Genomic DNA, 27,436 nt, shown 5'->3' on the forward strand with positions numbered 1-27,436 from the left:
CACCGGCCGCTTCCGGCGCGGGCCGGCTCGGGACAGACGGGGTTCGGGCGGGGCAAGGCGGGGGTCGCGGACACCACTATGGCGCGGAAGAAGGTGCGGCCGCGCCTGATCGCCGAGCTGGCCCGCCGCGTGCGCGCTCTGCGCGAACAGCGGGAGCGTCCGCGCGACTCGCAGCTCTACGCCCTGGACTACGAGACCCTGACGCGGCCGCACTCGGGCCGCCGGCTGCCAGTGCGCGCTTGGGCCGACGTGCGCCGCGAGAGCCGCCTCCTGCAGCTGCTCGCCCGCCTCCCGCTCTTTGGCCTGGGCCGCCTGGTCACGCGCAAGTCCTGGCTGTGGCAGCACGACGAGCCTTGCTACTGGCGCCTCACGCGCGTGCGGCCGGACTTCACCGCGCAGGTGCGCGCGGCCCGGGCCCACCCGGCGCGGTGTGGCCTCTCCCTGGCCTCGCGCCTCTCCCCGACTCCACCTCCACCCCCGAATCCCAGGGAAGGGGGCTCCCGCCTCCCCGCCCGCTGGGCGAGCAGCTTCCGGAGCTGACCCGACTCTTTCTTGCTTCGCAGAACTTGGACCACGGGAAGGCCTGGGGCGTCCTGACCTTCAAAGGTAAGGCTACTGGCTGGCAGGAGCGCGTGGCCAACTGTCCAGCCGGCGCGGAGTCAGCCCCGCCTTCCCTCCGCAGGGAAGACGGAGGCCGAGGCCCGGGAGATCGAGCATGTCATGTACCACGACTGGCGGTTGGTACCCAAGCACGAGGAGGAGGCTTTCGCCGCCTTCACTCCTGGGACGGAGGATAGTCCGCGCCCCGTGCCCTACCCACCGCTGCTCCGGGCCATGATCCTGGCTCAACGGAAGAAAAGCGGGGACACCAGCGCGGAGGAGCCCCTGCTGAACCTGGAGAGGACTCGTGCGGACCCTTGGGACTACCCTGCGAAACAGGAGGCCAAGGGGCGGGTCAAGCGGACCCCGGTCTAATGGGGCCGGGCCTCAGAAGCGCCTGGGGGTGAGGCGGGGGGGCTCCTTGTGATGGACGTCTTTGGGTGTACCCCCTTCCGGCGACTTGTTCCGCGGCCTTGCGTTTTGTGGGGAGAAGTGGGGCGCCTCTGTTGCCCCAGCATCCCGCTCCGAGGCAGGGGTCCCACGCGCTGGCCCCACCTCCAGGCGGCCCCTTCCCCGTTGCTGTGGCTGGGAATAAACGCACTCTGTATCCTGGGTTTTGGTCTCTCTGCGCGTTGGGCAGCGTGTGCGTGTGAGATGGTCGGGCCAGCCCGCCGCGGAACTGGGGCGCCGGGCGCTCGGGGCAGCGCTGCGTTCCGAGCGGGTGCAGTGGGTGGCCCCGCGTCCTGCGCGCCCCTTTAAGCGCAGGCCCCGCCCAGATGCTCCGCCCCGCCCGGTCCGGTCCTGCCGCCGCCATGATCTGCCTGGTGCTGACCATCTTCGCTAACCTCTTCCCGGCGGGTAAGCTCAGGGAGGGGGCCGGGCGGGGCGCAGGCTGCTGGGCCACCTGACGCCCGGGTCCCCGCAGCCTGCAGCGGCGTGCACGAGCGCACCTTCCTGGCCGTGAAACCTGACGGTGTGCAGCGGCGGCTGGTGGGCGAGATCGTGCGGCGTTTCGAAAGGAAGGGCTTCAAGCTGGTGGCGCTGAAGCTGGTGCAGGTGCGGACGCTTAGAGCAGGACGCATGCGGGGGCTGGGTGGTGCGGGAAGGAGACGGGGGCGCGGGGCGCAGCGCGGTGGCCCTTCCTCTCGCAGGCCTCCGAGGAGCTGCTGTGTGAGCACTACGCGGAGCTGCGCGGGCGCCCCTTCTATGGCCGCCTGGTCAAGTACATGAGCTCCGGGCCCGTGGTGGCCATGGTGAGTTCCCGTGGGCGGCAGGTGGGTACAGCCCCGGAGCCCTGCGCGCACTGACGCTCGCCCCGCGCTCAGGTGTGGCAGGGCCTGGACGTCGTGCGCGCCTCACGGGCACTCATCGGCGCCACGGACCCAATGAACGCCCAGCCTGGCACCATTCGCGGGGACTTCTGCGTGGAGGTCGGCAAGTAAGGCCCGCCTGCGCACCCCCCCCCCCCCCGCCCTGCAGCTCGACCCCCCCCCCCCCCCCCGCCGGTCCACCCACGCTCCCGTCCCGCGCAGGAATGTAATCCACGGTAGCGACTCGGTGGAGAGCGCCCGCCGCGAGATCGCCCTCTGGTTCCGGTCGGATGAGCTCCTCTGTTGGGAGGACAGTGTCGGGCACTGGCTGTACGAGTAGCCCCCGACAGGACTGCCCCCAACAGGACCACCCCCTCGGACATGGTGTGCCAGGACAGCTGCGAAGAAGCGGGCCGCGCGGAGCAGAGGGCCAGGTCGTGCAGGACACCTCTGGCGCTTGGCTCGCCCCCATTTCTTTTCATAATAAACTAGAGGAAAACCATGTGAGCATTGGCTTGGCTCGGTCCCAGGGACACAACAGCAGCACGTGTTAAGACGTTTATTACATACAGAGCAGATACGTGGGTTCACTTGCAGGGCCAAAGCCTGAGGAGAAGCACACCCGGCCTTTCCTCTACTTGCACCCACCCAGCTCACTCCAGTCATTTCACACTCCAGTGGGGACAGACATGGGACATACATCACAGTGGAGAGGTGGCAGGGTGGTGGGGAGAAGCCTGCAGCTCCCTGTGGCTGCAGCTTGTGTTGGCCAGCTGGGCTCATGGGACAGCTCCCCAAGATCTGTGCTTCTCTGGTGGGAGGAAGTGGGCAGCGGGGGCCAGACTGCCCTGGTCAGTACCTCTGGTGGGAGGAGTAAGGCCTGGCCCAGGAAGGTGGAGGAGCAGACCTGCAAGGGCAGCACCTGCCCCCTTGCCACAACCCTAGAGCCCTGCTGCAGTGGCATAGCCCCTCCGGCCTCTGCTTGGCAGCCTCCTGTCAGTTCTCTCTGAGGGAGCAGGCCACAGCGGCAACGCTAGGCACTTGGTACGTGTCTGGGAGCTGGGCTCCTTGGAGCCCTGTGCAGGAAGCAGGCCCCAGGAGCGCACCATCCCCCATCAACCTGAGGCTGAGCCTGCATCCTAGGACTAACCCTAGCAGAGGGCAGGAGCCTCCACTTCTTCCTGAGGCCGGGGCCTGCCCTAGCAGCCTGAGAAATTCCACCCTAAGGGATTCTGGGAGGAGCAGGACTATAAAGTCCTGCTCCTTAAAGGTGAGTCTTATGCCCAGGGGAAGCCTGGGGCACACCAGTCAGTGAGGGGCTGGACGACCTTGGGCTTCAGGGGGTGAGGGGTACCTGGTCTGTCTTTTGAAGGTGCTGCCTCAGGGACCCTAGCCCCAAGCTTCCATGCCAGATCTCTGGGGAGGCTGGGGCGGGGACCGAGGGGACATTAGTCAGGGAAGGTGTAAACCCTAGATAGGGCTTACCTAGGGCCCAGGCACCTGGGCAGTCTGAGCGCCAAACCCCTGGGCATAGGATGGGCACCAGGCCTGGCTCTCCCAGGGCAGCATGCAAAAGCAAGTAGACTGGGTGGGAAGACAGGGCAGAGTGAAGCCCCTGCTCCTGATCTGGGGGTGCCAGGAATGAGGAGGTAACAGTGGAGCCAAGGCCAGCTGCAGGGGCTGCCCACAACCACCTTGGTCCTGCCTTGCCCCAGCCCTAAGGTACCCCTGGGACTTGAGTATGCTGGGTAGGGGTACTGACCAGGAGCTGCAGGCACCTCTCCACCTCCCTCTCCCGCCTCCCTCCCATGGCCCACTCCACCCACATCTCGGGGGCCACTCCCTGCCACTCGGGGGCCTGGGCCTCAGGTGAAAGCTGCAGGTTGAGAGGTTAGAAAGGGACTATGGGTGCCCGGGGCAGGCAGGGGCAGGCCGGCGGGGTCCTATGTACATATTGGCATCAGGCAGTGGAAAGGGGGGCAATGGCCTCACTCAGGGGCGTAGGACACCTGCCACACGATGATGTGGCTGCGCTCCGCCTTGGACAGCACAGGCTTCACCTGGCTCACCTCTCCGGCTCCTTCCTCCGCCTCGTCGTCCTCTCCATCTCCTGGAGAGTGGGCAGCAGTGAGGGGTCCTGCCTGGCATACCACGGCCTGCCCCGCCGGTGCCCACTCACCGATTCGGAAGTCGATGTAGCCCTCGCCGCCACTCAGCACCAGCGCGGTCTTCAGCTTCTGGCCTTCTGCATCAGCGGCAGGCATGGCAGGTCCGGGACCCTCCGAAGGGCTGTCCAGCACGCTGCCGTTGAGGGTGGCCAGCACGTTGCCTGTCAGGGGCAGAGGGACCTCAGGACAGCTGCCCGTGAGGGGCCATGGCTGTACCCACAGGGCTATCCAGGCAGGATGTGGGCAGCCCTCACCTGGCACAGAGACAAAGAACTTGACAGCATCACGGTGCCCGTGGAAGCAGAGCTGGGCCTGCGCCATGGAGCAGTAGGGGATGAAGCTACTGGCAGACTTGTCACTGCTGTCGTCCCCGTACACGTGGATGACGCCCCCTGGACGGGCACCCTCCCCAGATGTGGGGGATGTCTTGTTGGCTGGAGACAGTGTGTGGGGAGGGGCAAGTCACCGTATTTCCAGCAGGCTCAAGAGCGCAGGGGAGCCGCCACCTTGGTCTGTGTCTAGGGCAGGGCAGGTGCTGTGGACTTACCTCGGAGTCCCAGGAGCTGGCCTCGGTGCAGGACCACAGCTGGGGAGGAGGGGCAGGGATCTGAGCCTCCTGGGCGTGGCTGTGTGGAGCCCACCCACCGGGGAAACCAAGCAAGCCAGCAGCAGTCAGTACAACTGTAGGGTGCTGGGGGGGAGTCACTCACTCTCTGTCAGGGGGATGGAGATGACAACTCCATTGCCAGTGCCCACCCAGAGGCGATTGCCCGCAATGAGTAGGGCCGTGATGCGCACAAAGGAGAAGCCGAGTTTGCCAGTTCCTGGGTGGGGACAGGAGAAGAGTGGTCAGTGAAGCCCAGCTGTGCCTGCATGCCACCCACCTGGTATGGTGCCTCACCCAACATCTTGCTGACATAGGGCTCGATGTCCACATCCTGCAAGTGCTGGTGCGTGTGGGCATGGTAGAGCCGCAGGGTAGAGTCCAAGCGGATGGATACCCACACGCCATCGCCTATCCATGCCAGCTGTCGCACCTGGCTCTCCCTCCGTGGGTGGGCATCAAATGACTTCTGCAGGGCCATAGCAGCCTATTAGCAGGGGCTGGGGCAGGAGAGGACAGGAAAGGGAGCCTGCCCTGCCGAGCCCTGGGGCTTCCCCAGGCTACAGGCCACCATGCTTCCAGCCAGGACCTGGAGAGACCAAGCGCAGGGTGGAGGGGAGCTGTGTCCCTGACCTGTTTCAAAGGGGCACAGCAGAGGGCAGGCTCCAGGCAGAGCAGCACAGTACACCAGCTGCCCTTCATCTGCCCATGTCTTGAACAGAGGAGTAAATTCTCTTAGCCATTTCCTCATGTGGCTTCCAGGGGGGAAGCAATGCCGGCTAAGCAGTTCAGTGCCCTCCCTGCGGAGCCCAGGCTGCTGGCCAGCACTTGCCTCAATCTGCATCGTCTTGGGCTGGATCACGTGCACCTTATTCTTGTAGCCGCACCAGACGCGGTCGTACACGACGGCCATGCAACGGATGGAGTGGTGTGGGTGGCCCAGGTCCATCAGGTGGTAGTTGCTCAGGTCCCACTGGCCATCTGGAGAGCCCGTAAAACCTGCTTAGGCCTGGCTGGGGTGGAGGACCCATTGCCTGGCTAAAGATGGCCCCAGGACCCAGGGAGCCCTCTGGACTAGTTTCGGGTAGGGCCTCTAAGACCTACCTTCACCACGGTGGAAGATGGCCAGAGTCCCGTCTGCCAGAGCCACCAGCACGCGGCCCTTGACATGCCTAGAGTGGGGAGATGCTGAGTCAGGCTCAGGATGGCCAGACTACCCCACCCCACCCCAGTCGGCCTGGGGTCCCATACACCAGGCTTAGCACAGAGTCCTTCAGCTTGATGGAGTGCAGGCACTTCTTCCAGTGGGCCACCGCTGAGTGCACGTAGAGCCTGCGGGAGGAGGCTGTGGTGGGCCAGGGTTCCCTAGAGACCCCACCCACCCCTGCCCCAGGCCACTCACCAGCCATTCTGGGCTCCCAGCCACATAGTAGGTGCGGCACTGCTGCTCACCACCAAGGGGTCCCCATTGGGCTCTGGCTGGGGCTGTACACTGCTGCCATCTGGCTCTGGCCCATCCTCACTATGTGAATGACAGTGGCTCAGGTGGTTGCAGATGCCTGTGTCTGCACCCTGCCCTGAGACCCTGCCCTCCTTGCCAGTCTCTCTTCCACTCCTGTCTTGCAGGACCTGAGAGAGCCCACCTGCCAGGCTGGGTGCTGGAGGGTTGGGCGGGGGCCGGGTCAGTGAAGACATGCTCCGTGAGGGGCCCAGGCCGTACTGCAGCCACCTCTGGCTCGCTGGGCCCAGGGTCTGGAACTTCTGTAGCTTCTGTGGCCTCCTCTGTGGACTGGGATGGGTTGACCTTCCCGCTGGCAGTGGCAGCCACCTCCCCTGTGGAAGAAGTATGCTCAGCTAGGCAGAGACAGAGGAACAAGGGACTGAGAGAAAAAAGCCACCCAAGACTCACCCTGCCCCTTGTCCAACACTGGGGTGTCCCCTCGGGAGGAGCAGTTGCTGCGTGGCACATTGCAGCGGGTGGCACAGCCCACCAGGGTGATGCCAGCCAGCACGCCATCAGTGCCTGAGTCCTCAGGGTTCACGTCACTGTCCAGGAACATCTCCCCGGGTGGGTAGTCACTGTCACTGGCCGCTGTGAGGAAGTGCGGCAGCCCATCAGCCCACGCTGGGGGCCAGGCTTCCTCTCTCCCGCTGGAGGTGGCTCTGGTCAGCCAGCCCAGCACCTGCCCCCTGATGACATCCACCCTGAGCCTGCTGTGAGGTGGGCTCCTAGGCCCAGGGGGATCGAGTAGGAGGCTCTGGTCCTTGCAGCAAGCAGCCCCAAGGTCCCACACTAGAGCTGGCAAGGCCCTCCACCCACTCCTCCCTGTGTGGGCTTGGTCCCAGGAAGTCAGCAGCTGCCACTGAAAAGCAGAGACCAAGCCCCTCTCCTACACCTCCAACTCTAGAGCCCTGGGTGAGGAACTGGGGTCTGGACCCAAACAGAGGGTTACATCAGTACAAAAAAAGCTTCCTCAATGCCTGTGAGTGGTGTTTTAGTTTGGCCCATGCTACAGTCCAAGATTAGTTTTTTTTTTCTTCTAATACCTTTATTCTTTTTTTTTTTTTTTTTTTAATGTGGTGCTAAGGATCGAACCCAGGGCCTTGCATGTGCTAGGTGACTGCTCTACCGCTGAACCCCAGCCCCAGTCCCCAGGGTTACTTTTTATTGTGTGGTGCTAGAGGTTGAAATAGGACCTCATGTACACTAGGCAAGAGTTCTGCCACTGAGTGGCATTCATGGAGTGCCCCCACAGGCCACTTCCTGTCAGCTGGGTGTGATCCTGGCCCTCCTGCAGCCAGCACCAGCACTAGGCAGAACATGGCCACCTGACAGCATCTTCCTGTACATGGGATCTAAGGTCTCACTTGGCTTGGCCACAGTCCACTGTCCACTTCCATTTCCAGCAGGCTTCTCATTCTAGTTAGGAAACTTTCTAGTCGCCCTTTGGTAGAAAGGAGGCACCATCGCCCTTGAGCACCAGCTTCACAGGGCAGTGCCCACTCATGGGTAACCCTGGTGAAGTGGGGACCAGGGCTCACCAGGGATGCTGGAGATACACAGGACATGGGCGTTGCAGACCGTGAACTGGTCCACGACGGTGCCCGGCTGGTTGGCGTCAACGATCACCACCTTGCTGGTGGTCAGGGTGCTGGTGAGGATCCACACCCGGCTGGACGTGGCGTCCGTCTCAGGGGCCTCCTTTGCCTGTTTCAGGGCACAGGGTTCAAGGCTAGGGCCTCAGCTCAGGGCCACTCTGAAGCAGTAAGAGGGCCAGGGAGCTTCCAGGATCCAGTGAGCTCCAGCGCACAGGCTGTTCTCCCTGTCACCCAGTGGGGACTTAGAACCACAGCTAGAGGGCTCCTTTCCAGGACGCAGACCTAAGCTCTGAGAGGCTAAGTCCCTGGCCCAGGTCGAGCTGCGATGTGAAACTCCACAGAGCACTCTGCCCTCCCTCAGTGTCTAGCCCCTTCCTGCCTGTCCCTCTGTATGACATGAGAACCTAGCTTCCAGAGCCTCTTCTGCCCTGGACTAAGAGGTAGTGCCAGGTCACCACAGCCACCTCCTGCACTGCTCCTGGCTCAGGGACAGTGAATTGGGAGGCAGCAGGGCCAGTACTGCCCCTTGGAGGGAGAACTGTGGCCTGGATCCCGGGAGCATCTGCCTCCAGGACCCAGCCTTGGAGGGGGCACTGCCCCTGCTCTCCTCTAGATCTGCCACTCCTGGCTAGCCCTGCTGACCTTCTTCCTCTCAGGAGATGTGTGGTTGCTCTTGGGCTCGCCTTCCACTTCCCGGTCGCAGGTCAGAGGGTCACGGCCTGGCACTGGTTTGACTCCATTTCCAGAGTCATCCTCATTTGGCTTCCACCCACTCAGGTTGACACCAGCGGCACACCACAGCTGTAAGACACAGCCCAGGATCCAGGTGTACCCACCCCTCTGCTGGCCTCCTGAGGGCTGCCCTCCTCCCTGATCTGCCCGCCATCTTCTGCTGGGGTCTTCTGGTCACACCTTCATGGTGGGGTCCTTCTCCACCAGAGGGCGGCAGTACACTGGGACAGGAACGTTCTTCATTCTGGTGTCCTCCTGGCCCCCACTGGGGCTTAGCTGCAACACAGCAGGTGTGTGGGCAGAGGCAGGTACAGGCCAGTCCTGCCACTCCCACTGCTGGGCGCACACCAAAGGGGAGCTCAATCGGGAATGCAGAAGGCAGACCAGCCCCACCCAGCTGCCCTGAGCCTCCTGCCCTGCAGCCCCATGCTCCACAGCCCGTCCCACCAGCCTAGGCCTGTCCCTCCACCCAGTGAGGCTCCCTGCTGACGCCTGGCCCTGGGCCTGCCCTCCGCACCTGTTTGTATTTGGCGGGCAGGCTCCAACCACAGGCCTGCAGCCTCCCGTCATCATTGCGCACATGCTCGCGCACCTGGCGGTACTGCTCGCGCTTCTGCTCCCGCCGGGCGGAAGACGTGCACTCACTGGTCAGGAGAAACTACAGGTTTCATCTCCATCCAAGAGGAACGGCCTAGGGCCAGCTCTCCAGGGAGCACACATGCTGGGGATCCTGCCTGGGTCTGCGCTAGCCTTCTCCCAGCCATGGGTGTGCCCTGGGCTTGGAGGTCACATCCAGCACCTGCTCCTGTCCTGAAGCCTGTCCTGCCACCCACCAGGGCTCAGCTGGCAGAGACCTACAGCTCAGGCTGGGGTGGAGGCCTGGCCAGCATCTCTCTGGTGGAGATCAAGCCTGAGATGGCTCCTTGCTGTAGCAAGATGTTCAAGAGCCCAGGCACAGTGCAGAGTAGAGGGCCATGCAGAGTCCAGGGCCACTGTGGAGCCCAGCACAGGAGCAGGGACAAAGGGGAGCTCCATCGAGAATGCAGCCTTTGCCAAGGGGCAGCTGAAACAGAATGCTGGAGGTGACCAGCAATGCTCACTAAGGCTGGGGGGCCAGGGCACATAGCATGTGCACCCAGAGGTCATGACCCGACACCCTGGCCAGGTCTGCCCTCCCAGCCCTGGTTCTCGCTGTCCCCCTTCCCTTTATAGGCCAGAGGAGCAGCGAGACCTGTAGGACACTCACTCATCAGGAAAGAACTCCAGGGGTCGGCTGCCTGCTGAGACCGGGCACATAGCACGGCTGCGCCGCTGGCTAAAGCCAGCAGTGGTGGGAGACTTATAGTGGATGTTCACTGGCGGGTAGGAGCGCTTGGCCGGGGGCGGGCTGGAGGAGGAGCTGAAGAGGCGGCTGAAGCTGCAGGTGGGGAAGGGGGTGAGTAGCAGTGGCCCTGGGGGCTTGACCATCCACCCTCCAGGCATCCCGCCCACCCCTCTCACAACTGCCAGATGGTGGACTTCTTCTTCTCCTGGACAGATGGGTGCTCCCGGGAAGCTCTGTGGGGAGGACACACAGAGGAGCTTGCTGGCTCTCTTGCCTGCCCCGCCTGAAGGCTGCAGGCTGCTACAGGAAGGACCAGGAGCTCTTCCCCCTCAGGAGGGTGGTGCTATGGAGGCCAGCCTCATCCTCGACATGCAGGTTGTCCCACCACCCCTTGCTCAGAAACCACAGCTCAAGCTAGAGACACCTGGGGAGCAGGGCTGGGGCCCACCTGATCATCTCAGTCCACCGCACAGCCTCCTGCAGCTCCATCAGCCGCTCCTTGTACTGGTTGCGCTCCATGAGCACACGGGCCATCTCTACCCTTGTGAAGCGGCGGCGCTGGGCCATGGGGATTTTGTCCTGCAAAGGGCAGAGGCACTATGGTCAGAGCAGGAGGCAGGCAGGGCTTGGACCAGCACACTGCACCTGCTGCTGGGATGCTTGCCACCTGGGTGGGGAACGTGACCTCCAGGTGTAGGCAGACCAAAGTCATGGACATTCTTCAGATCCTCAGGTAAGTGTCTATAGGAGGATGTAGACAGGGGAGAGGGGGATGGCAAGTCCACCTGCCCCCATTAGGCTCCTTTTTTTTCCCAAAGCATCACATGCTGTTCTTGAGTGTACAACACAGGCAACTTTTTCTATAAGTCTCTGAACACTTGGGACAGTTCTTCATGCCTCAGGTGAAGCACAGCGGGTACTGGTCCAAGGTGAAATGCAAGGGGAAATCTAGGGAGGTGCAGCCAGCAGGACCCTGTGGTGTTTTGGTAATACTGCTGACTGAACCCAGAGTGCTCTACCACTGAATTGCACCTCTAGCTGTTTTCTATTTTGAGACGGCCTCACAAAGTTGCTTAGGACCTTGCTAAGTGGCCACGCTGGACTTAAACATGCCATCCAGCCTCCTGAATCTCTAGGATCACAGGCATGGCCATTGTGCCTGGGCAGGATGCTTCAGGTTGTGGGAGTCCCACTGGCCCCCAAGTGGGGGTCTAGCATTCTGCTCCCCATAGCTGGGCCTTGGCTATGGCAGGATGGTGCTGGGAGGCCCAGCAGAACTTTGAGAGATCTGTGGGGTGGTGGCCTTTGAAGGGTCCCCCATATGCAGCACTTGGCCTTCTCAGGTGCATATACCCAACCTGAGGCCTGGGCTGTGGGAAGGCCAAGGCCGACTCCTCGTTTCCACTCAAGGTGAGAGGGGCTGCGGCCTGCTGCCAGCATCACCTCCTCCTCACCACGCCCACATGCAGCTGACTGAGGAGTGGCAAGACTGTGGGGCTCTCCTCAAGCAGGTGGTCATGTGGCCCAGGCCTGTTATTGAGGGAGGCATAGGACTCTGAGCTGGGGGCCTACTACTGCCCAGGCTAGAGGACTTTCCTTAGAACACACAGGCTCCTGGGCTGGCCCAGCAAGTGGCTGGCACTACTTCTGCAGCCTCGCTTGGTGACAGGGAAACCTGCCTATGACTGCAGAATGCATGAACAAGGACAGGGGGCTGGTGGTGGTGGGTAAGGGGGCACCGGGTTCAGAGATCACGTAGGAAGGTAAGGAGGGTCCAGAGCCAGATGCAGCAAGTCCCAGGGAACCCGCCCACCCGAGCCCGCCCACCCGAGCCCGCAGGTTAATAGTGGAATATACCAATTCTGTACAGAGATAGCTGCTTACATCCTCCACCTCTTCTCTGGGTTCACGGCGGGCAGTGACAGCCTCTGACTTCACTCTGCAGGGTTAGGAAGAAATGGGCAAGGTGAGGGGACCCCAGGGACTTGGGAAGGCCCAGGTTAAGGATAGCCCTATAGGGATCCCAAAGGTGCCCTGGGCTTGGGAGGGTCCCATACCCCTGCCTCACATACATGAGGCCCAGACTTCTGGCAGCTCTGGCCAAGGAAGAGGTGGACAAAGGCTGAGCGGGGACAAGTACAAGGACACTCTTGGGCATGGTTGGTTAGGCAGGTCCTTAGCAGATCTGGCTTCACATAGGACTCCCAATGGGCTGCATATTCAGACCTTGAGGGGGTTAGAGGTGGGGTGTGGGCTGCCAAGGCACCCACTCCCCACCTTGCTCCTCCTGAATGAAGAAGTGGGGCTGGAAATGCCATCTAAAGAAGGGACACAGAAGACAGGACCACACCTGGCTAGGTCACAGTGGGCTGGAGGGAGACACAGGGTCCACAGGGGAGCAGACAGTGAACATCCCCGAGTGGCTGGGCCTGGACTTCTGGGAATGCTGCAAGAAGAGGGTGCCCACGATGGAAGCCAGAGTCCCACTGGCCCTCCCACAGCCCTCACCTCTTGAGCTCCTCTTCCAGCTCCTTGATCCGGCTTTCTAGCTTGGCCTTGGCCTGCTTGGCGGCCTCCAGCTCCCCCTTCAGTACCTCCTGCTCCCCTGACAGTTGGTCAACCTTGGCAATGAGGTCATTCTTCACCACATTCAAAGCATTTCTGTAAAGATTATTAAGGATGTGCATTAGAAGGTACATTCTAGTCAAGAATGTGGCTGAGGGAAACCTGGGAGTTGAGGCAGGAGGATCACAAGTTCAAGGCCAGCCTCAGCAACTTAGCAAGACTCTGTCTCAAAATAAAAAATAAAAAGGGCTACTGATGTAGTTCAGTGGTAAAGTACCCCTGGGTTCAATCCCTGGTACCAAAAAAAAAAAAAAAAAAAAAAGTGGCTAAGGGCAGGCAACCCACCTGACCTGGGTGCTACACTGTATGGTCACCCGGCCAAGCCTTCTGAAGGAACTGCCCAGGAGCTCTGCTGAGTCCCTCCCACTCAAGACAGTGCCCATGATCCATGTGAGCGGTCATCGAGCCCTGGAGGCACACTCAGCCTTGTGGGTCAAGTCCTCCCAGGCCCCTGGCCTGGGCCTGCCTATGGCCTGGCGAGGGGCTGCCCAGTTGTGACACAGAAGGCCTCTTACTTGGTTTCCAGAAGCTGTGAGTTTTCCAACAGCAGGTTCCCCACTTCTTTGCCCATTCCTGAAATGCAAGGGGCAGAGGTTTTCCCCAAGTCCTGCGAGGCTAGACCCGGATGCTGCCATACCTTCCTTGGGATGACAGACTTTCCCAGGGGCCCCAGCTTGAAGGTAGGGAGGCTGCAAATACCTGTGAGCCAGGAAACCCAAGGCAGGTTCCCCACACAGGGGCCTCGAGGGGTTCTCAGAGCTGCCCCCCACAAGGAGAAGTTTGGGTGCTGCAAGCACCTGGAATGGCCTCTGGGCATTTCCCGTCAGCATCACCCCTCCCCAGCCCTCTGGCAACTAGGTTCAACACCAAGCAGAGGCCTTACAGAGCCACCCTTTGGAGAATGGATACTGAAGCTTCAGTGAGAGGGGACACAGACAATATCTGGGACTCAGAGAAGGGATGGCCACAGCAGCTACAGGCCACCCAAGGCTGTGTGCAGGCCTGGCAGGATCTGGCCCATGCTTCAGGGTCAGTAGAAGGCAGGGAGAGCAGATATGAGGGAGACAGGGCTCCCTAGTGTCTCCTGCAGAGGAATGGGCCCTGCCCCCATCAGGATTCAAGTGGACCCCACAGGCCAGGCTCCCTGCAGGCATGTTCCAGAAATTCCCAAACTGCCAAATGGAATCCCTTAGGACAGTGCTGAAGCTAAGAGCTGGCCCCCCACTCCCTCTTGCTGCTCTCTGTGCAGTCCTACAATGGCAAGGTGCACAGGGGCTGGGGTTCTGCTGGCTGTCCATTCTGACCTCCCCTGGGGTGCAGGAGGCACTGTGGGCTTGGGGACATTCAGAGTGTCTGGACTGGATATATGTAGGCTCAGTGTGCCTAGGGGCTGGGCCCTTAGGTCAAGGTTTGTCCACCAAGGCATAGCCAGCTGAGGTAGTGGAGAGATGACGCCATAACCCACGCCTGGGGGTATCTGGGAAGCCTGGGCCCCCTTGCCCCCACCATGCAGAATAAAGCAAACAGCTCATGAAGCATGAGAAGATGTCAGGTAGAGAGGAAGCCAGAAGGAGGAAAGACATCAGAGCAGGGCCTTGGCCTTACCAAAAAAGTCATCGCGCACTGGGGAACGTCCCAGTCCCACAGGAGACGGGCGACAGGGCAGGGAGGGAGAAAAAAGAAGCGCATTAAGCCTACGTAGACAGCAGGGTAGGTGGCAATTCAGAGCTACCCCTGGCTGGGTCAGGAGGGCAGGAGACAGGAGGAAACCAGCTACCCCTTCTGAGAAGTTCAGCCTTGGGCTGCAAAGCCAACTGCCAGACCAGAATGACCTGTGGTCATCCACAGGTGCTGGGCTGAAGGGCAGTGGGGGTGCCCACACAGGGGAGGCGACCTGAGCCTGGGCTCAAGCTGCCTTGCACACACTGAGAGGTTGCTGAAGGGCAGGTAGGCCTCGGGCAGAGGAAGACAGCGCAGCCCAGCTGCCCTATGGGGACCCTTATCCCCTGTGCACCTGACAACTGTAGTCCCTTCCTAGTGGCTCTGGGGACTACAGAAATGGCCCTTGGGTGCTTTCTCAGGCTTGAAGAAGGGTTTCAGATATGAGGGGCCTGTCAGTAGCCAGGGCAGCAAATCCATGTTAGCTTTCGGGCAGCAGCAGACTGGCGAGCAAAGCAAGGGGCTTTAGTGGCCAGGCGCCTAGAGCAGCCACTCACAAGTCAGGGTCAGTGTGCACAGCCTGGTGATGGCCAGCAGCAGGGGAGCATCCCATGTGTGTGCACCCAGCTCCAGCTGCTCTCACAGTGGAAAGGGGGACCACACACATAGACGGGAGAGATACACACCTGAGAACTCCCCTGGGCCACGTCCAGCAGAGCACAGAGAAACGGGGAAGGAAGCGACAAAGATCAATTGGTGACTGAAACCAACAAATAAAGAAATTCTTATTAAAGAAAAAGCAATGATCCAGCCATTTCCACGTTGAAGGGCATGAGAAGCAACAAGGCAGTGGGATGGAGCCATAGAGGACAGGGGCCTTCAGTTCTCGGGGGTTCAATAGCCTCTCCTGTTGTCTTCCACTAGCAAGAGGGTGCGACTGGGAACCATGGGTGCAGGATGCCCTCTGAGAGGCCCCCAGAGTGAGCTGGCTGCACTCACTGGCACATTTTTGGGAGGTCACCTGACGACAGATGGGCACCTGGTGCTGGATTTGCATTATTCGGGCCAGCCCTGGTCTGTGGTAAGGAATGACCAGAGGGTCACAGGGAGTGAGGGCCCTCCTGAGAAGGGAGGAAATCAACAAGTCAAGAGGCAGAGGAGGGTGGGGAGCATGGGGTGGTGTAGGCTGTCCTCGCTGGGCACATACCTCTCCAGTGCACAGGGTGGCTGTGTGGAAAGCACTGCTTTTTCTTATAGATTTTACTAAACAATCCCTTCCACTTGGTGCATTCCACAAGAAAGCAACGTGTTATTAAAGACCCACTTGAGGCTGGGCACAGAGGTGCACACCTGCCATCCCAGCAACTGGGGAGGCTGAGGTGGAAGGATCCCAAGTTCAAGGCCAGCCTCATTAACTTTGTGAGATTGTCTCAAAATAAAAAATAAAAAGGGTGGTGATGTGGCTCAGTGATAGAGCACCCCTAGGCTCAAAACAAACTAAGACCCATTTGATCTAAAACACCTAGCTGCGCTGCAGAGACTCAAGCTCAGCAGTGCACCTGCTGACAAGCAGAGTCCTCTTGCCACTCTCCAGTCTGGCAGACTCCAGATGAACATCCACTCCAAACCAAGACAGACCAGGCTGCTCACTCACAAGCAACCCTCTTGGTCCCCTGTGATGTGGCACCCCAGGGCTCTATCCCTCTCAGCTTCCTGTGTTCACTTCCTTGTTAATCCTGGAGCTGAGCTTCTTCATGTTTGTGGGTATCTTCTGTGAGTTTCTATTTTATACTTTGCTCATTTTCTATTGCCCTTGACTTACTTGAATGGTGGAGATCACATATATATCTTTTTTGTGTGTGACAGATAGAACCCAGGGCCTTGGGCCTGCTATGCACACAGCCTCGTGTATAAGTACATATGTGTGTGTTCTTGATTTTCAACAGTCACACCTGTTAATATTGCTTTGTGTTTCTGGTCATGAAGAAGCCCAGATTGTAAAGGTATTCCCCAATATTCTTTTCCACTGTCCTTGTATCCTCAGATTTAGATCTTTAACCCACTTAGTGAATAACTGTGGTGTGAGGTTGGATGTGCACCAAGCCTTCGCATTGGTCAAGACTGTAACCCAGCACCTCTACTGGAAAGACCACCTGGCCCCATGGCCACCTGAGTCACAAGGCTCAGATTTGTGCTTGGCTTCTGGCTGGTGGGGGTGCCTGGCACTGCCCAGTCCAGGGTGACTGTCATCACAAGCTTCCTCAGTCTAGACAGCTCTCACATGCACTCTTCTGCCTGAACATCAGAGTCCATTCAGCAGGTCCAGAAAAAGAGGCCCATCACTCATTTTTTCCTGCTACTGAATGGATTTATGAGCCAGCAGTTGGTGATCTGTGAGGACACCCAGAAGTTGAAAGGCTCAGCCACTAGGTCCGAAACGGTCCTGAGGGAGTGCTCAAGGCTTCTCCCACAGGCATATCTACTTTTCAAGGTCATTTCTAGATATCCAGGGCTGGTCACCACAGGGGTGGGATGGGTCACTGAAGAACAGCCAGCTGACCATCTGTAGCAGAGTGTGGGTCAGCCTGTTAGCATTTCAGGTCCCAGCCAAGGGATGCAGACAAGCTCCTTGCTTCTCTGTGCCTCAGTCCCTTTGTCCCTAATTTGGGAACACCTTCTGTAGGGTCTGTGTGCGTGAACTTCCCATGAGGTGGTGCTGGAACAGCACGCGCCCTTGCTGAGCTCTGAGACTGTGGTGGGTCTCAGACCCACTGGCACGTTCCAGTTCCATCTGCAGCAGACTTCCTCTCACGAGGAGTCCAAAGTAATAGTGAATAACTGCACTTACTGGAATCCTAGGCTCAAGGGAAGTAACAGCTGCCTGGTGCCAGGGTCCTTTTACTTCCTTCACTGAGGGGATAGGGGCCACAGGGATGCCACTCCCGACAGCGTGGCTGGGCAACCTCCCACTTGCCGTATGCAGAGACCATGTGTTCCTGAAATCACAGGATCTTCCCACAGCAAGACGTGCACACACTAAAGGACCTGCACTGGTGCTGCTGCTGTTTTGCAGCTGCATGGGCAGTGGAGGGGTAGGGCTGCCTTTAGCATGTGGTCCCCATGACGCAGGCCAGCACTGTGGTGATGGGCTGGATGCTGGGGTGGCCCCTGTCAGAGTGCACTCTGTTGGGGTGATCACAGGAGAGGGACACACAGCCTGCTTGCTCCTCCTCCTCCTCCTTGGCAGCCAAACTGACCTACCACCAGACCACAGCAGCAACCTGGCTCACACACACTGTACAACTAAAGGCTCCAGAATGTCCATCATCTCGAGAGCATGTCTCATGCAACCTGGACCAGGGGGTTCCCTGGGTGGCCAGCAATTTGCAGAGCTCCCCACAGAGATGCAAGTCCTTCTTAGGGGCAGCTGTTGGAAACAAAGACCATCACATGCGCCTGGAGGCCTCTTAGGAGTAAGCGCTGCCAGGACCCCTAGAAGCCAGGCTCTCCTGAAAGGCTGCATGGTTTCTGGCTAAGATTCAGTGAGGTTTTCCCGTCCTAGATTGAGAATAAGCAATGCCCACAGGGGCATCTCACAGGCCTGAGGCTCCCTGATGGGCAAGGAGGGGCCAGTTGCAGAGAGAAAGCAGGCTTACAGCTGCGTCAATCAGGCAGGTATGGCAGGAGGGGATGGCTCCACAGCCAGGGCTACAGGATGAGCATGGGGGTGGTGGCCTGCCTGATGGACAGATGGATGGGCCACAGGGGCCACCAGCTGATGAGGAAGCTGGTGGAGCCTGGCAATCTTGCAGAACTACTGAGGGCCGTGTGCATCAGGAGCAGAAGGAGCAGTGCCTAGGCTGTGTGCACAGGCAGGAGAGGGTGAGCACAGCTATGCAGTGGGCAGCTACTCAGCCTTCGGGAGGACAACGAGCAAAAGACACCGGGCGGGAGGCCACTGGCAGGTTCAAAAGAGGCAATCCAGAAAGCAGACCAGAGCTGCCAGGTCGGGGGAGAGCTGCCAATTGGGTATGGGCTTCCTTTCAGGAGGTGGCAGTGTTCTGTAGTGGCAGTGGTCACACAGCTCTAAACATGTAGACAGCCACCGAGCTTCATTCTTCTGATGGGTGAAGGACATGGTGGGGGTGGGCCACATTTCAGTAGAGCCGTTAAAACCAGCAGAGGGCGGTCACTCAGGGCTGCTGTTAGGGGTCTCACTTTCCCATCAGCAGCCAGTGCTACTGCTGGGAGCAGGGTGGCTGGTGGGGACACAGTCCTTGACATGGAAACAGAGATTTTGTCTGCATATGTGTCTTTCTAGGAAGAAGACTTTTACCTTTTTATTAAATTCACCAATACGTGGGCACCTGTGGTGAGCAGGGGTGCTCCTGTGCACACAGGGGGTCTCCAGATGCCCCCTGTGCCTGTCTGCAGCCTCAGCATAGTTGCACCCAGCTGCGCACAGCTCAGGGATAAGCTCCTATGCCCATGTGTTTGGGGGATGCTGTCTCCTCCCTACCGCTCAGTGGTGAGGGTCTGACGGAAGCTGGCCTTCAGCAGCTGTGGGCCAGGCAGCACTCCTGGGGGGACTTGCTGCGAGTACAGCATGGATTGTGTTGCGTTCCTCAATATGGACCTGTGCTTCTCCACACAGGCTGCGGGCTCCTCAGGGAACACACCATGCTGCAGGCACAAGTGCCTTAAGGGACAGCAGGTTCCTTGTGGGTGGGACAGCTTCATGGCTGGTATGAGAGGAGCTGTGTGCAGCAAGGGTCCTCAGTCCTGCACCTTTACTTGGTGCTTCTATTCCTAGAAATCCACCCCAGGGCAGTCCTTGGAGATGATGCCACAGCCACCCAGTTCAGCAGTATCCACCATGCAATTCGACATGGAAGACAGCTGATCATGTACTATACAGTGCAAAAGAGCTCAGTCACACGAAGGAAAAGAAATTAAAATGTGCAGAAGCACTTTCAATCAAAAGTGACACGGGTCTAGGGATATAGCTTAGTGGTAGAGGGCCTTCCTAGGATGTGTGAGGCCTTGGGTTTGTACAAGGGCCACACCTATCATTCTAGTGGCTAGGGAGCCTGAAGCAGAAGGATCACAAGTTCAAAGCCGGTATCAGTAACCTAGCAAGACCCTGTCTCAAAAAATAAAAAGGGATGGGGATGTGGCTCAGTGGTTAAGTGCTCCTGGGTTTCAATCCCCAGTACCAAAAAAAAGTGACTGCCTCAGCTGGGTGGTGGTGACACCCATGATCCCAGCAGCTCAGGAGGCTGAAGCAGGAGGACCATGGCAAGTTCAAGGCCAGCGTTAGGACCTTAACAAGACTCTGGCTCCAAATAAAAAAATTTTAAAAGACTGTGTATATGGCTCAGAGGGAGAACACTACCTAGCACGTGCAAGGGTTAGGGTTCAACCCCCAATACCACAAAAACAAAGTAAAAATATTCTAAAACCCTTCTGAAAAAAATTCCATTAGAAATATGTCCTGACAGAAAAGGCTGCTTATTTTGTCCTCTCCCCGCGGGAGCATCTAGTCCCTCCCTTGGAGTGTGAGCACACTCAACCCCACTGAGCCAGCATGGGAGCAGCTCAGGGTACGAGTCCCACGATAGGGAGACATGGCCAGCACTTCAGATGCAAGCCTGGCAGAACAGAGCTTCTGCTCGGAGCTTGTCAGGGCTGGTGCTGAGCACTGTGGGAGTTCAGATCCCTGAAGATGCCCTGCCCTGAGACGCCAGGAGGCAGGCCCACAGCCTCTGGAGCAGAGTGAACAAGAAGGTCAGCCTTCTGCCTGTGCCGACCCCGTGGTGTTTGAAAGGCCACCTGGCTGAACCTGGAAACACCTTGAGCCTTGAGGGCGACAGGCAGCAGGAGGTGGGGGAGCAGCAGTCGAGCTGCAGGGTGAGCGCTTTGCTGGACAGCTGATGGGCCAGGTGTGGAGGCTTGGCCAGCTCCACGACCCCAGCCTCGCCCTCAGAGGCTGCTCTGACTGAAGCTCCTACTCCTTCTGAGGCAGTCAGAACCAAGCAGCAGCGTTCCATGGACCCATCCAGAACCATGCAGAGAAATGGGACAAAGCCGCTCCTTCCCACAGGCAGACCTGTGGGCACACAGCCTCTTGCTGCTGCAGGCAAGAGATATTGGGGCTGCGCCCAAGACCACGAGCTCCCCCTGCAGGTGTTGTGCAGAGGCCCAGCTAAAGGTCACTGCTTTCTGCCTGCCCTGCCTGAGGACCCATGGATGCCCTGAGTGTGTGCTGGCAGGAGGGGTGCCTAGGAGCTCAGCTCTCCTTGGCAATGTGGAGGCTGTCTGTGAACGTCCTCACACAGAATGCTGGCAAATGGCCACCCTCCCAAAATGCCCCACAGAGCAGAATGCCAAGGAGGGGCCCAGAGGAAGACTGGGGACTGCACGGGGTTTCTCTCTGGGTAAAGATGCTCTAACGGGGTGCTAATGGTCACACGACCTTGTGAGCACACGAAAATCCACCCACTATAGGCTTACAGGGTGGAACTTGTAGCATGAGAACCTCAACTTACTAAAACTGCACGACAACAGTGCCTGGCCCAGGAGCACACAGAGATGTCTTTTCACCACACCCAACCAACCAATGGAAAGCCCATTCTCTCCCAACGGAAAGTTAGGGAGCCAGCGGGGAGTTTACCTAGGAGGTCAGCTCCTTCATCCACATCCCCAATGACCTCGGATCCTGCTGTCGACAGCTCATGGTACAGGGAGTCAGTGTTGATGCCAAAAGCTTTGTTCACGATGCCCTGGGTGGGGCTGCTGGGACACAGGGCAGGGGACAGAGTTGTCTGCTTCATACCCAGACCTCTTCCCCTCCTACCACAGCCGCTGTCACGCCAGGCTTTATCCCCGAAGGCCCCAGAGCTAAGGACTGAGTCACCAGTTGGTGGCCACACTGGGGGTGAGGTCACTAGGGGCCCCTCCTCTCTTTGCTTCCTGGCCACTGTGAGATGAGCTGCCTTCTCTGCCACAAGCTCCCCATGATGCTCTGCCTCGCTCACACCCAGAGCCTGTGGGTGCAAGCGTGGACAGGACTGCACCCTCAACCACAGGCACTGGCTTGAGTGAATGCTGACCCCAACCCAGGGCCTGGTCCTGTGAGCACCTGTTTCCTGTGCGGTCTAGGCGGGTCTCTGGACACATGTCCAGCTCCGGGGTGGAGTCGATAATGTCCTGAACATCAGACCACTCGTCACTGCTGCCCATACCTAGAGGGGAGCACAAGGAACACGTGGTCAGTGGACAGTCCAGCAACCCTCACCCTCACAGTGGCCCTCTGCATCATGTTTGCAGACCCATGGCCAGGTGTCAAAAAAGGGTCCTCTCCACACTGGCTACATGGACACAACCCAGCACTGTGAGTCCTGGAGGGAAGGCCTAGCATAATGTTGACACAGGACTGCTCAACCCCATGCCGTGAGCCTCCTCGTAATGACAGAGGTCCTGCTTTTCCCTGCGAGACTGTGCTCTGTTGGGCTGCATCCCTCCCCATCCGTAGGAGGAAGTCCTGACCCCAACATGACTGCATTGAGGTAGTGTCCCTAGTGGTGTCCTTATAGTAGGAGACCAGGCACAGACACAGTGGGGCTATATGAGGCCCAGGGAGAGGTGGCATCTGCAAGGCAGAGGAAGGCCTCGGAGAAACCAGCCTCCATACCTGGGCTAGGGCTCCCAGCCTGCAGGAGAAAACAGACTTCCCTTGTTTAAGCCACCCAATTCCCAGTGTCATGAAAGCCTGAGCTGACCATTACAGCTGTCAATACTAGATTCCAAAAGGAAGAGAAGCCTCCTAGATGCCAGGCAGGAGAGGCTCAGGGCACTTGGCCTCCCCTGCAGGGACTGAGGCACTGGGCGTGTGGGCTGCTACACACCTATGCTGACGTTCCGCATTTCCTGGGTGACCTGGACCTCCATGTTGCGGCTGTTGCGCTTCTCCCGGGCCCTCTTGCTGTTCTTTGTGCTGCTGCCGTAGTCCCCCAGGGGCTGCAGGCTCTCGTTGAGTGGTGTGACGGCGGCAGAGGGAACGGAGGACGTGGGAGTGTTGGACTTGGTGCCAGTGGTGCTGGGTGTGGCAGCTGCTGAAGACTGGCCTGACTCTGACATCTCATCGTTGGGACACTAGGGCCAAACACAGGGAGGGGGGCGGTCAACACAAGGGACCATGCGTTGAAGCTAGGGGCGGCCACGGGGGGCCCCATCACTCCATTACTGGCCATAAGCATCACTGCCCCCAGCTTGCAGGGGCAGGAGACCCCTGGGCCAGTAATTCCCTTGGCCTGCCACTCTGGAGTTCTCCTGTCATCCGGCAGCTGCCTCTGGCTTGCAGCTTGTACCCTCCACTGGATACAAGAAAACACCAGCAATGGGAACCATGGTGTGATGCTACACAGGGGACAAAGCAGGGTCCTCTGTAGACAGTGGTGGCCAGAAACCAGTGGTGGCCAGAAACCAGTCGTAGCCCGGAGCCAGGCAAGGGGCTCTATAGGGGCAGCAGAAAGGAGGCATCTGAGGAGGGATGACAGGGCCATGTCCCTCTCCCTCCACTGCTTCCAGGACACTCCTGCTCAGCCCTGGCTGGAGTCCAGCTGGGAAGGGGATGTACACTTTCACCACGTCTGTGGCTGTGACTCCCAGAGGCACGCTGCTTCACCTCATGGTGTGACTGACCCGCATACAGAACTGAACAACAGTGCAAGTCCTAATGGCCTGAAGTTCTGTTTGGACACTGCTAGATATTCTGGGAGGAGGGTCCAGTAATTACGACCAGGTACTTACCTCAGGAATCTCATTAGGAAGACATTTTATCTGAATTGCATGGGACATGAAACAAACACTCTTTTCCTATGGTCTTTCCTGATGAAAATATTGCACAGTTTCAATACAAAGAGCCCGAAACACTTCCCTATTAACTCATGTTCATACCCTGATGAAGCCTGGGCAGCTGCGCCAGCCTTCCAGGCAGCCCAGGCCATAGCTGGCCTGCGCCCCCCCTTGCTTCCCTCCCTGCCCTCCCTCATTGAACAGGAAGGGAACAGCTTGTGGGGCTCTGAGGCAGATCAATCTGCATATCCCAGGCAGGCAGCTGCACCACATTCTGTGGTGTTCCCAGAGGGGGGACACCTTTAGAGGAACTTCCTACTGGTGAGGATGCTCACTTGGGAGGGGAACAGATAGAAGAGGAAGGCGTGCAGTCCTGTCTACGGTGGTGAACACAGGGACCTGAATGGATAAGTGCATGCTCCCAAGGTCAGAGCTGTATCTGCCATGTGCCTTTGCCTGACCACGGGCTCAGCACCAGGCTTGGGCAGGGCCTCAGTTATAGACACGACTACTTGTTCAGAGAACAGGTTTCCAACTCCATGTACCAGGCTCCCAAATTTCTATACAAGGAGTCTCAAAATCTCACATGTAGCTGGGCATGGTGGCACACACTGTGATTCTAACTGTTGGGGAGGCTGGGTCAGGAGGCTCCCCAAGTTTTGAGTTAGTCTGGGAAACTTACCCAAACACTGTCTCAAAATAACCACACACACAAAAAAAGGGCTGAGGATGTGGTTCAGTGTTAGAGCATCTGCCCTGCATGTGCCAAGGCCCTGGGTTCCATCCCCAGCATCAAAAAAGGAAAAAACAAAACACCCACAAATTCCTCCACAACAGTAGCTCTCAGATGGGGCAACTATGTGCAGGGATGTCGGAAGAGGTCAGGGACAGCTGCTGTCAGGCTGGAGAGGGCTGGAGACCAGGGTTGCCACTCGACCTCTACAGTGCCCAGGCATCAGCAGTACTGGGTGAGACACACTGCACACAGTCTAGCTGTCTCCCAGTGGCTGAGGCTTTGCACTGAAATCTGAACGTGGGCTTAGGCCAGACACATAGCTTATGCCTGGTGTGAGAAAGAAAGGGAGACCACTCTGCTTCACCCTGACGTCTGAACATGGGTTTAGATCACACACGGCTTGTTCCTGGTGTGAGAAGGGGAGACCACTCTGCTTCACACTGCTACCAGTGATGCAGATCTCTTAAGAACCTGGGCCTTCCCTACAACAGATCTGCAGGGTCAGGTCTCTGCTGCCCTCCTAAAAGGGAAGCAGAGATGCCAGCAGCTCAGGCAGAAGCCGGGGGTGCAGTGAGGCACATTCTGGACCACTTTCCTCTGTGCCATGTTTTCCCCGCCTTCAGAGACCCTTGTAGTCACTGTAGGGCGTACTGCCCACTGGCCACGCCGCCCCCAGGGCCCCAGCTGTTATCCTATAGGGTCACCACTTACCTAGGGCAAACCTCTCAACCTCCTAAACATCAACGTGGGGCAGTGACCTCCAAGTGTATTGCAAAGAACCCACACACTCCTAGCGGTCATTCCTCACCATGAGTGGCCACAACTGTTTGGTTAAAACACTATGGTACATGAAAACAAAAACAAAACAAAAAACAAAAAAATTAAGAAATTAAAACCTGGAGCATGAAAAAAAAAAAACTTAAAAGATAATTATTAAAAGGAAAAAAAAAGAAAAATCAAACAAAACACACTGTGAACTAAACATAAAACACTATGATTTATGGAGAGAAAGACTGTTTCAGACAATGTAGTAGAGAAAGAAAAGGCTTTGTGGGAAGAAAGGCGGGCCAGGGGGCCCCCTGAGAGTCCCTGCTGCAGAGTAGGAGTGGGGGAGGGTGAGCAGCCAGTTCCCCATGTGCCTGCTGCCCTCCTCCTGTACACCAACACTGGCAGGACAGTGAGGATCATGGCTGGTGACTTTACTCCCTGGAACAGCCATGGGACCATGGATCACTTTCCAAGGGCTAGCAGCAAGCAAAAACCTAAGCCTCATATGCCCAGCCCACAGGCCCCACATGTCCTCCGGGGATGTTGGGAGGAAAGCCACCAGACCCAGTGCCAGCTCCTCTGCCCAGGAAGGTGGCCTGCCTTTTCTGGCAATGTGGCCAGAGAGCCCTGTCCTGTGGCAGCAACCTGAGCATTATGTACGGGGTGTAGCAAGAGACCAGGTCCTGCATGGAGGATCTGGCCTTCTCTGGGTGGCTGTACAGACCTATGAAGGGAGAGTGGGGGACCTTCCTTTTTAACTCACAGCTATCTCCAAGGATGGGAGAAGGGCCCAACGAGAAAGCCCTTTGGCTTCCTCCAGCTGAAATCCTGTCTCAGGACTAAACACCTATGAAAGCAGAGGCAGCTCGGGAAGCAATGTGTGTCCTGCCTAAGTCTGGTTTGAGGAGATACTGCACTTTGGGGTGTGCTGGTGGAGAGCTGCTGAGCTCAGCCCTAATAGACACAGCATCTCCACTGTAGAGTGGCCCACCTAAGGATCAGAGAGGACCAGCCTGGTCTAGCAGGTGCCATGGGAAGCCACATAAAGTGGCTATGGCAACACAGGGTCACTGGGGCCCATACCTCCTGACACCAAGCCAGAGGAGCTAGACTAACACAGGGGAGCTGCACGGGGTGGCATGCAAAGACAGGGCTCCCTGGATGGACGTGGGCATCGGCACTGGGGCCCTTACTCCACGCATGGCTACAAAACCTGGTAGCTGGAGATGGACTGCAGCTGGCCGAGGTCACTCAGGTGCCAGTGGTCCCCCGCAGGCACGAGCTTGCCCCCCATCTGTGCACGTACCATGCCGTCAGCCAGGGGGAAGACGTTCAGAGAGGTGGGACGTTCCTTCCTGCTGGAAAGGGGGAGGAGAAGAGGAAGTGGAGGTTAATGTCAGCTGAGAAAGAGTGGACGCCCTCGCTGGGCCATGAGCCTCTCTGGTGGACAGAGCTTCTCAAAAGGCCATCCTGCAGTCCAGCTTCAGAGGGCAGGACCAGTTGGGCAGCAGCACTCACGTGCTGGGGAGTCTCCACTCCTCATGACCCTGTGTGATCGTTCCCCTCCCTTACTGATGTATCACTTTTCTCTAGCTCAATTTCTTTTTCTTTTTTTTTTAGGTGGGGGGGGTTACGGGGATTGAATTCAGGGCACTCGACTACTGAACCACACCCCCCATCCGTATTTTGTATTTTATTTAGAGACAGGGACTCACTGAGTAGCTTAGCGCCTTGCAGATGCTGAGGCTGGCTTTGAACTCGTGATCCTCCTGCCTCAGCCTCCCCAGCCATTGGGATTATATGCGTGCACCACTGTGCCTGGCCTCTAGCTCAAATTTTAATGGTCACCGCTGGTGTCAGCACTAGCAATCTCACAGCAAGGCAGTGACAGGCCATTTCCTTTGAGTAGTGACTTTTATGATGACAAAGCCCAGACTTGTCTCCTCATAGGTAACCTGTCAGCCCTGTCTCTGCTTGGGGCCAGCAGAGGCATCAGTCTGTTGCCCAGTTCTTTGCTCCCTGCTTTCCTACCAATCTGGTTTTTCATGAGGTCTTATCACTATAAAACATTTGAATACCATGTGTCTGGAGTAAAGTGAGGCATGCCTCATCTGCTGAAGCCTTTGAGGGAGGATCTCCTGTCACGAGCCTCGACAGGAAGCTGAGTCCTCTGAGGCTCTGAGCATCAGGCAGACAGAGTCAAGAGAGCCAAGCCCAACACACCTACTGTGGGCTCAGTCCCAGGAGAACCTTAGGAGGGCTGCAAGTCGTGCTGGGAACAGAGGTACTCCCATTGCATGTCCTCCCGTCAGAGGCCTCTAAACAGGCAGGCCTCAAAGGCATAGAGGACTGGGCAGCACAATCTTCCCTGGGGCAGATCTAGTCTGCTCTGCTTGGAGGTGACAGGGCAAGAACTAACACTACTGCATGCCTCACTCAGCCTCTCGTACTTGAAGGAAACAGGACAGAGAGCAGGAGAGAGCAGAGGCATGCTGCCTATGCTTCCTGTGGCTGGAGGATGGCTTTAAAGGATGACCCTGCGAAAGGGTGCCCAGACAGCTCTAGGGATTGGAGAGCTGGTCTATTTCCCGATGCCTGCTGGGACCTGGCTGTGTCAACTGGGCTGCTGGAGTGGCAGGCACAGGACCAGAGGGGCAGCACCCTGCTGGAGCAGAGGAGCTACACTCAGCCACATCAGAAGGCGTTTGCCTATGGCCAGCTCTCATGACCCCTTCACGGGGTGCCAGTACCTGTCAAGACTTGGAGACTCTTAAGATGCTGAGAAAGACAGCTGGAAAGTGCTGGATCTCTACCAGAGCCTCCTGGGCCCAGTCCCAAGAGCTGCTCCCTGTCAAGAGCCCACAAAGCCTGGAGTAGCAGAGCCTGGGGTAGGCTACACCCCTGCCTGCCCCAGCAGGCTCCTGCCTCCTCTTACCCACTTTGCCTCTTTTGAGA

The 27,436-nt window shown here is 58.3% G+C and overlaps 3 protein-coding genes across 14 annotated transcripts in view; 2 read left to right on the forward strand and 1 right to left on the reverse strand.

The window, feature by feature from the left end:
- Positions 1-14: 14 nt before the first annotated feature.
- On the forward strand, positions 15-1,214 carry Mrps34 (mitochondrial ribosomal protein S34). Its single transcript, XM_027940837.2, has 3 exons — positions 15-399; positions 564-606; positions 683-1,214. The coding sequence occupies exons 1-3, from the start codon at positions 79-81 to the stop codon at positions 973-975; spliced, it is 657 nt and encodes a 218-aa protein (XP_027796638.1). The 5' UTR covers positions 15-78; the 3' UTR covers positions 976-1,214.
- Positions 1,215-1,279: 65 nt separating this feature from the next.
- Positions 1,280-2,412, forward strand: Nme3 (NME/NM23 nucleoside diphosphate kinase 3). 2 transcript variants are annotated; one of them, XM_027940838.3, is made up of 5 exons: positions 1,280-1,458; positions 1,526-1,656; positions 1,752-1,853; positions 1,926-2,038; positions 2,133-2,412. In XM_027940838.3, exons 1-5 carry the CDS (start codon positions 1,377-1,379, stop codon positions 2,248-2,250), a joined length of 546 nt encoding a protein of 181 aa, XP_027796639.1. In that variant the 5' UTR covers positions 1,280-1,376; the 3' UTR covers positions 2,251-2,412. The 2 variants fall into 2 exon arrangements, with proteins under 2 accessions (XP_027796639.1, XP_027796640.1); XM_027940839.3 differs by having other exon boundaries at positions 1,926-2,030; positions 2,133-2,244.
- Positions 2,413-2,455: 43 nt separating this feature from the next.
- The window catches only part of Mapk8ip3 (mitogen-activated protein kinase 8 interacting protein 3), a 39,901-nt gene continuing 14,920 nt past the window's right edge, over positions 2,456-27,436 (reverse strand). The window contains exons 5-31 of one of the 11 annotated variants that reach the window (XM_071605593.1): positions 25,788-25,836; positions 22,029-22,275; positions 21,263-21,365; positions 20,795-20,913; positions 14,068-14,085; positions 12,978-13,035; positions 12,346-12,498; positions 11,695-11,776; positions 10,286-10,416; positions 10,014-10,070; positions 9,760-9,930; positions 9,031-9,157; positions 8,694-8,789; positions 8,424-8,582; positions 7,725-7,890; positions 6,592-6,774; positions 6,326-6,515; positions 6,085-6,204; positions 5,934-6,014; positions 5,787-5,854; positions 5,515-5,663; positions 4,980-5,151; positions 4,789-4,902; positions 4,626-4,664; positions 4,333-4,512; positions 4,090-4,239; positions 2,456-4,020 (exon numbers count right to left, since the gene is read on the reverse strand). In XM_071605593.1, coding sequence (XP_071461694.1) covers positions 3,899-4,020; positions 4,090-4,239; positions 4,333-4,512; positions 4,626-4,664; positions 4,789-4,902; positions 4,980-5,151; positions 5,515-5,663; positions 5,787-5,854; positions 5,934-6,014; positions 6,085-6,204; positions 6,326-6,515; positions 6,592-6,774; positions 7,725-7,890; positions 8,424-8,582; positions 8,694-8,789; positions 9,031-9,157; positions 9,760-9,930; positions 10,014-10,070; positions 10,286-10,416; positions 11,695-11,776; positions 12,346-12,498; positions 12,978-13,035; positions 14,068-14,085; positions 20,795-20,913; positions 21,263-21,365; positions 22,029-22,275; positions 25,788-25,836 — 3,304 coding nt within the window. In that variant the 3' untranslated portion in view covers positions 2,456-3,898. Of the gene's footprint in view, positions 4,021-4,089; positions 4,240-4,332; positions 4,513-4,625; positions 4,665-4,788; positions 4,903-4,979; positions 5,152-5,514; positions 5,664-5,786; positions 5,855-5,933; positions 6,015-6,084; positions 6,205-6,325; positions 6,516-6,591; positions 6,775-7,724; positions 7,891-8,423; positions 8,583-8,693; positions 8,790-9,030; positions 9,158-9,759; positions 9,931-10,013; positions 10,071-10,285; positions 10,417-11,694; positions 11,777-12,345; positions 12,499-12,977; positions 13,036-14,067; positions 14,086-20,794; positions 20,917-21,262; positions 21,366-22,028; positions 22,276-24,424; positions 24,515-25,694; positions 25,840-27,436 lie in introns of those variants that run through there. The other 10 variants (XM_071605592.1, XM_071605587.1, XM_071605586.1 and 7 more) reach the window with 10 other exon arrangements.

The sequence above is a fragment of the Marmota flaviventris genome, chromosome 19 (assembly GCF_047511675.1).
Source record: "Marmota flaviventris isolate mMarFla1 chromosome 19, mMarFla1.hap1, whole genome shotgun sequence".
NCBI classification, from domain to species: Eukaryota; Metazoa; Chordata; class Mammalia; order Rodentia; family Sciuridae; genus Marmota; species Marmota flaviventris.

Coding starts and splice junctions, on each gene's coding strand:
- Mrps34 (XM_027940837.2), top strand. CDS start 79: ATGGCGCGGAAGAAGGTGCGGCCGCGCCTGATCGCCGAGCTGGCCCGC. Junction 400..563: donor GGCCGGACTTCACCGCGCAG/GTGCGCGCGGCC, acceptor CTTGCTTCGCAG/AACTTGGACCACGGGAAGGC. Junction 607..682: donor GGGCGTCCTGACCTTCAAAG/GTAAGGCTACTG, acceptor TTCCCTCCGCAG/GGAAGACGGAGGCCGAGGCC.
- Nme3 (XM_027940838.3), top strand. CDS start 1,377: ATGCTCCGCCCCGCCCGGTCCGGTCCTGCCGCCGCCATGATCTGCCTG. Junction 1,459..1,525: donor CGCTAACCTCTTCCCGGCGG/GTAAGCTCAGGG, acceptor GGGTCCCCGCAG/CCTGCAGCGGCGTGCACGAG. Junction 1,854..1,925: donor CCGGGCCCGTGGTGGCCATG/GTGAGTTCCCGT, acceptor CCCCGCGCTCAG/GTGTGGCAGGGCCTGGACGT.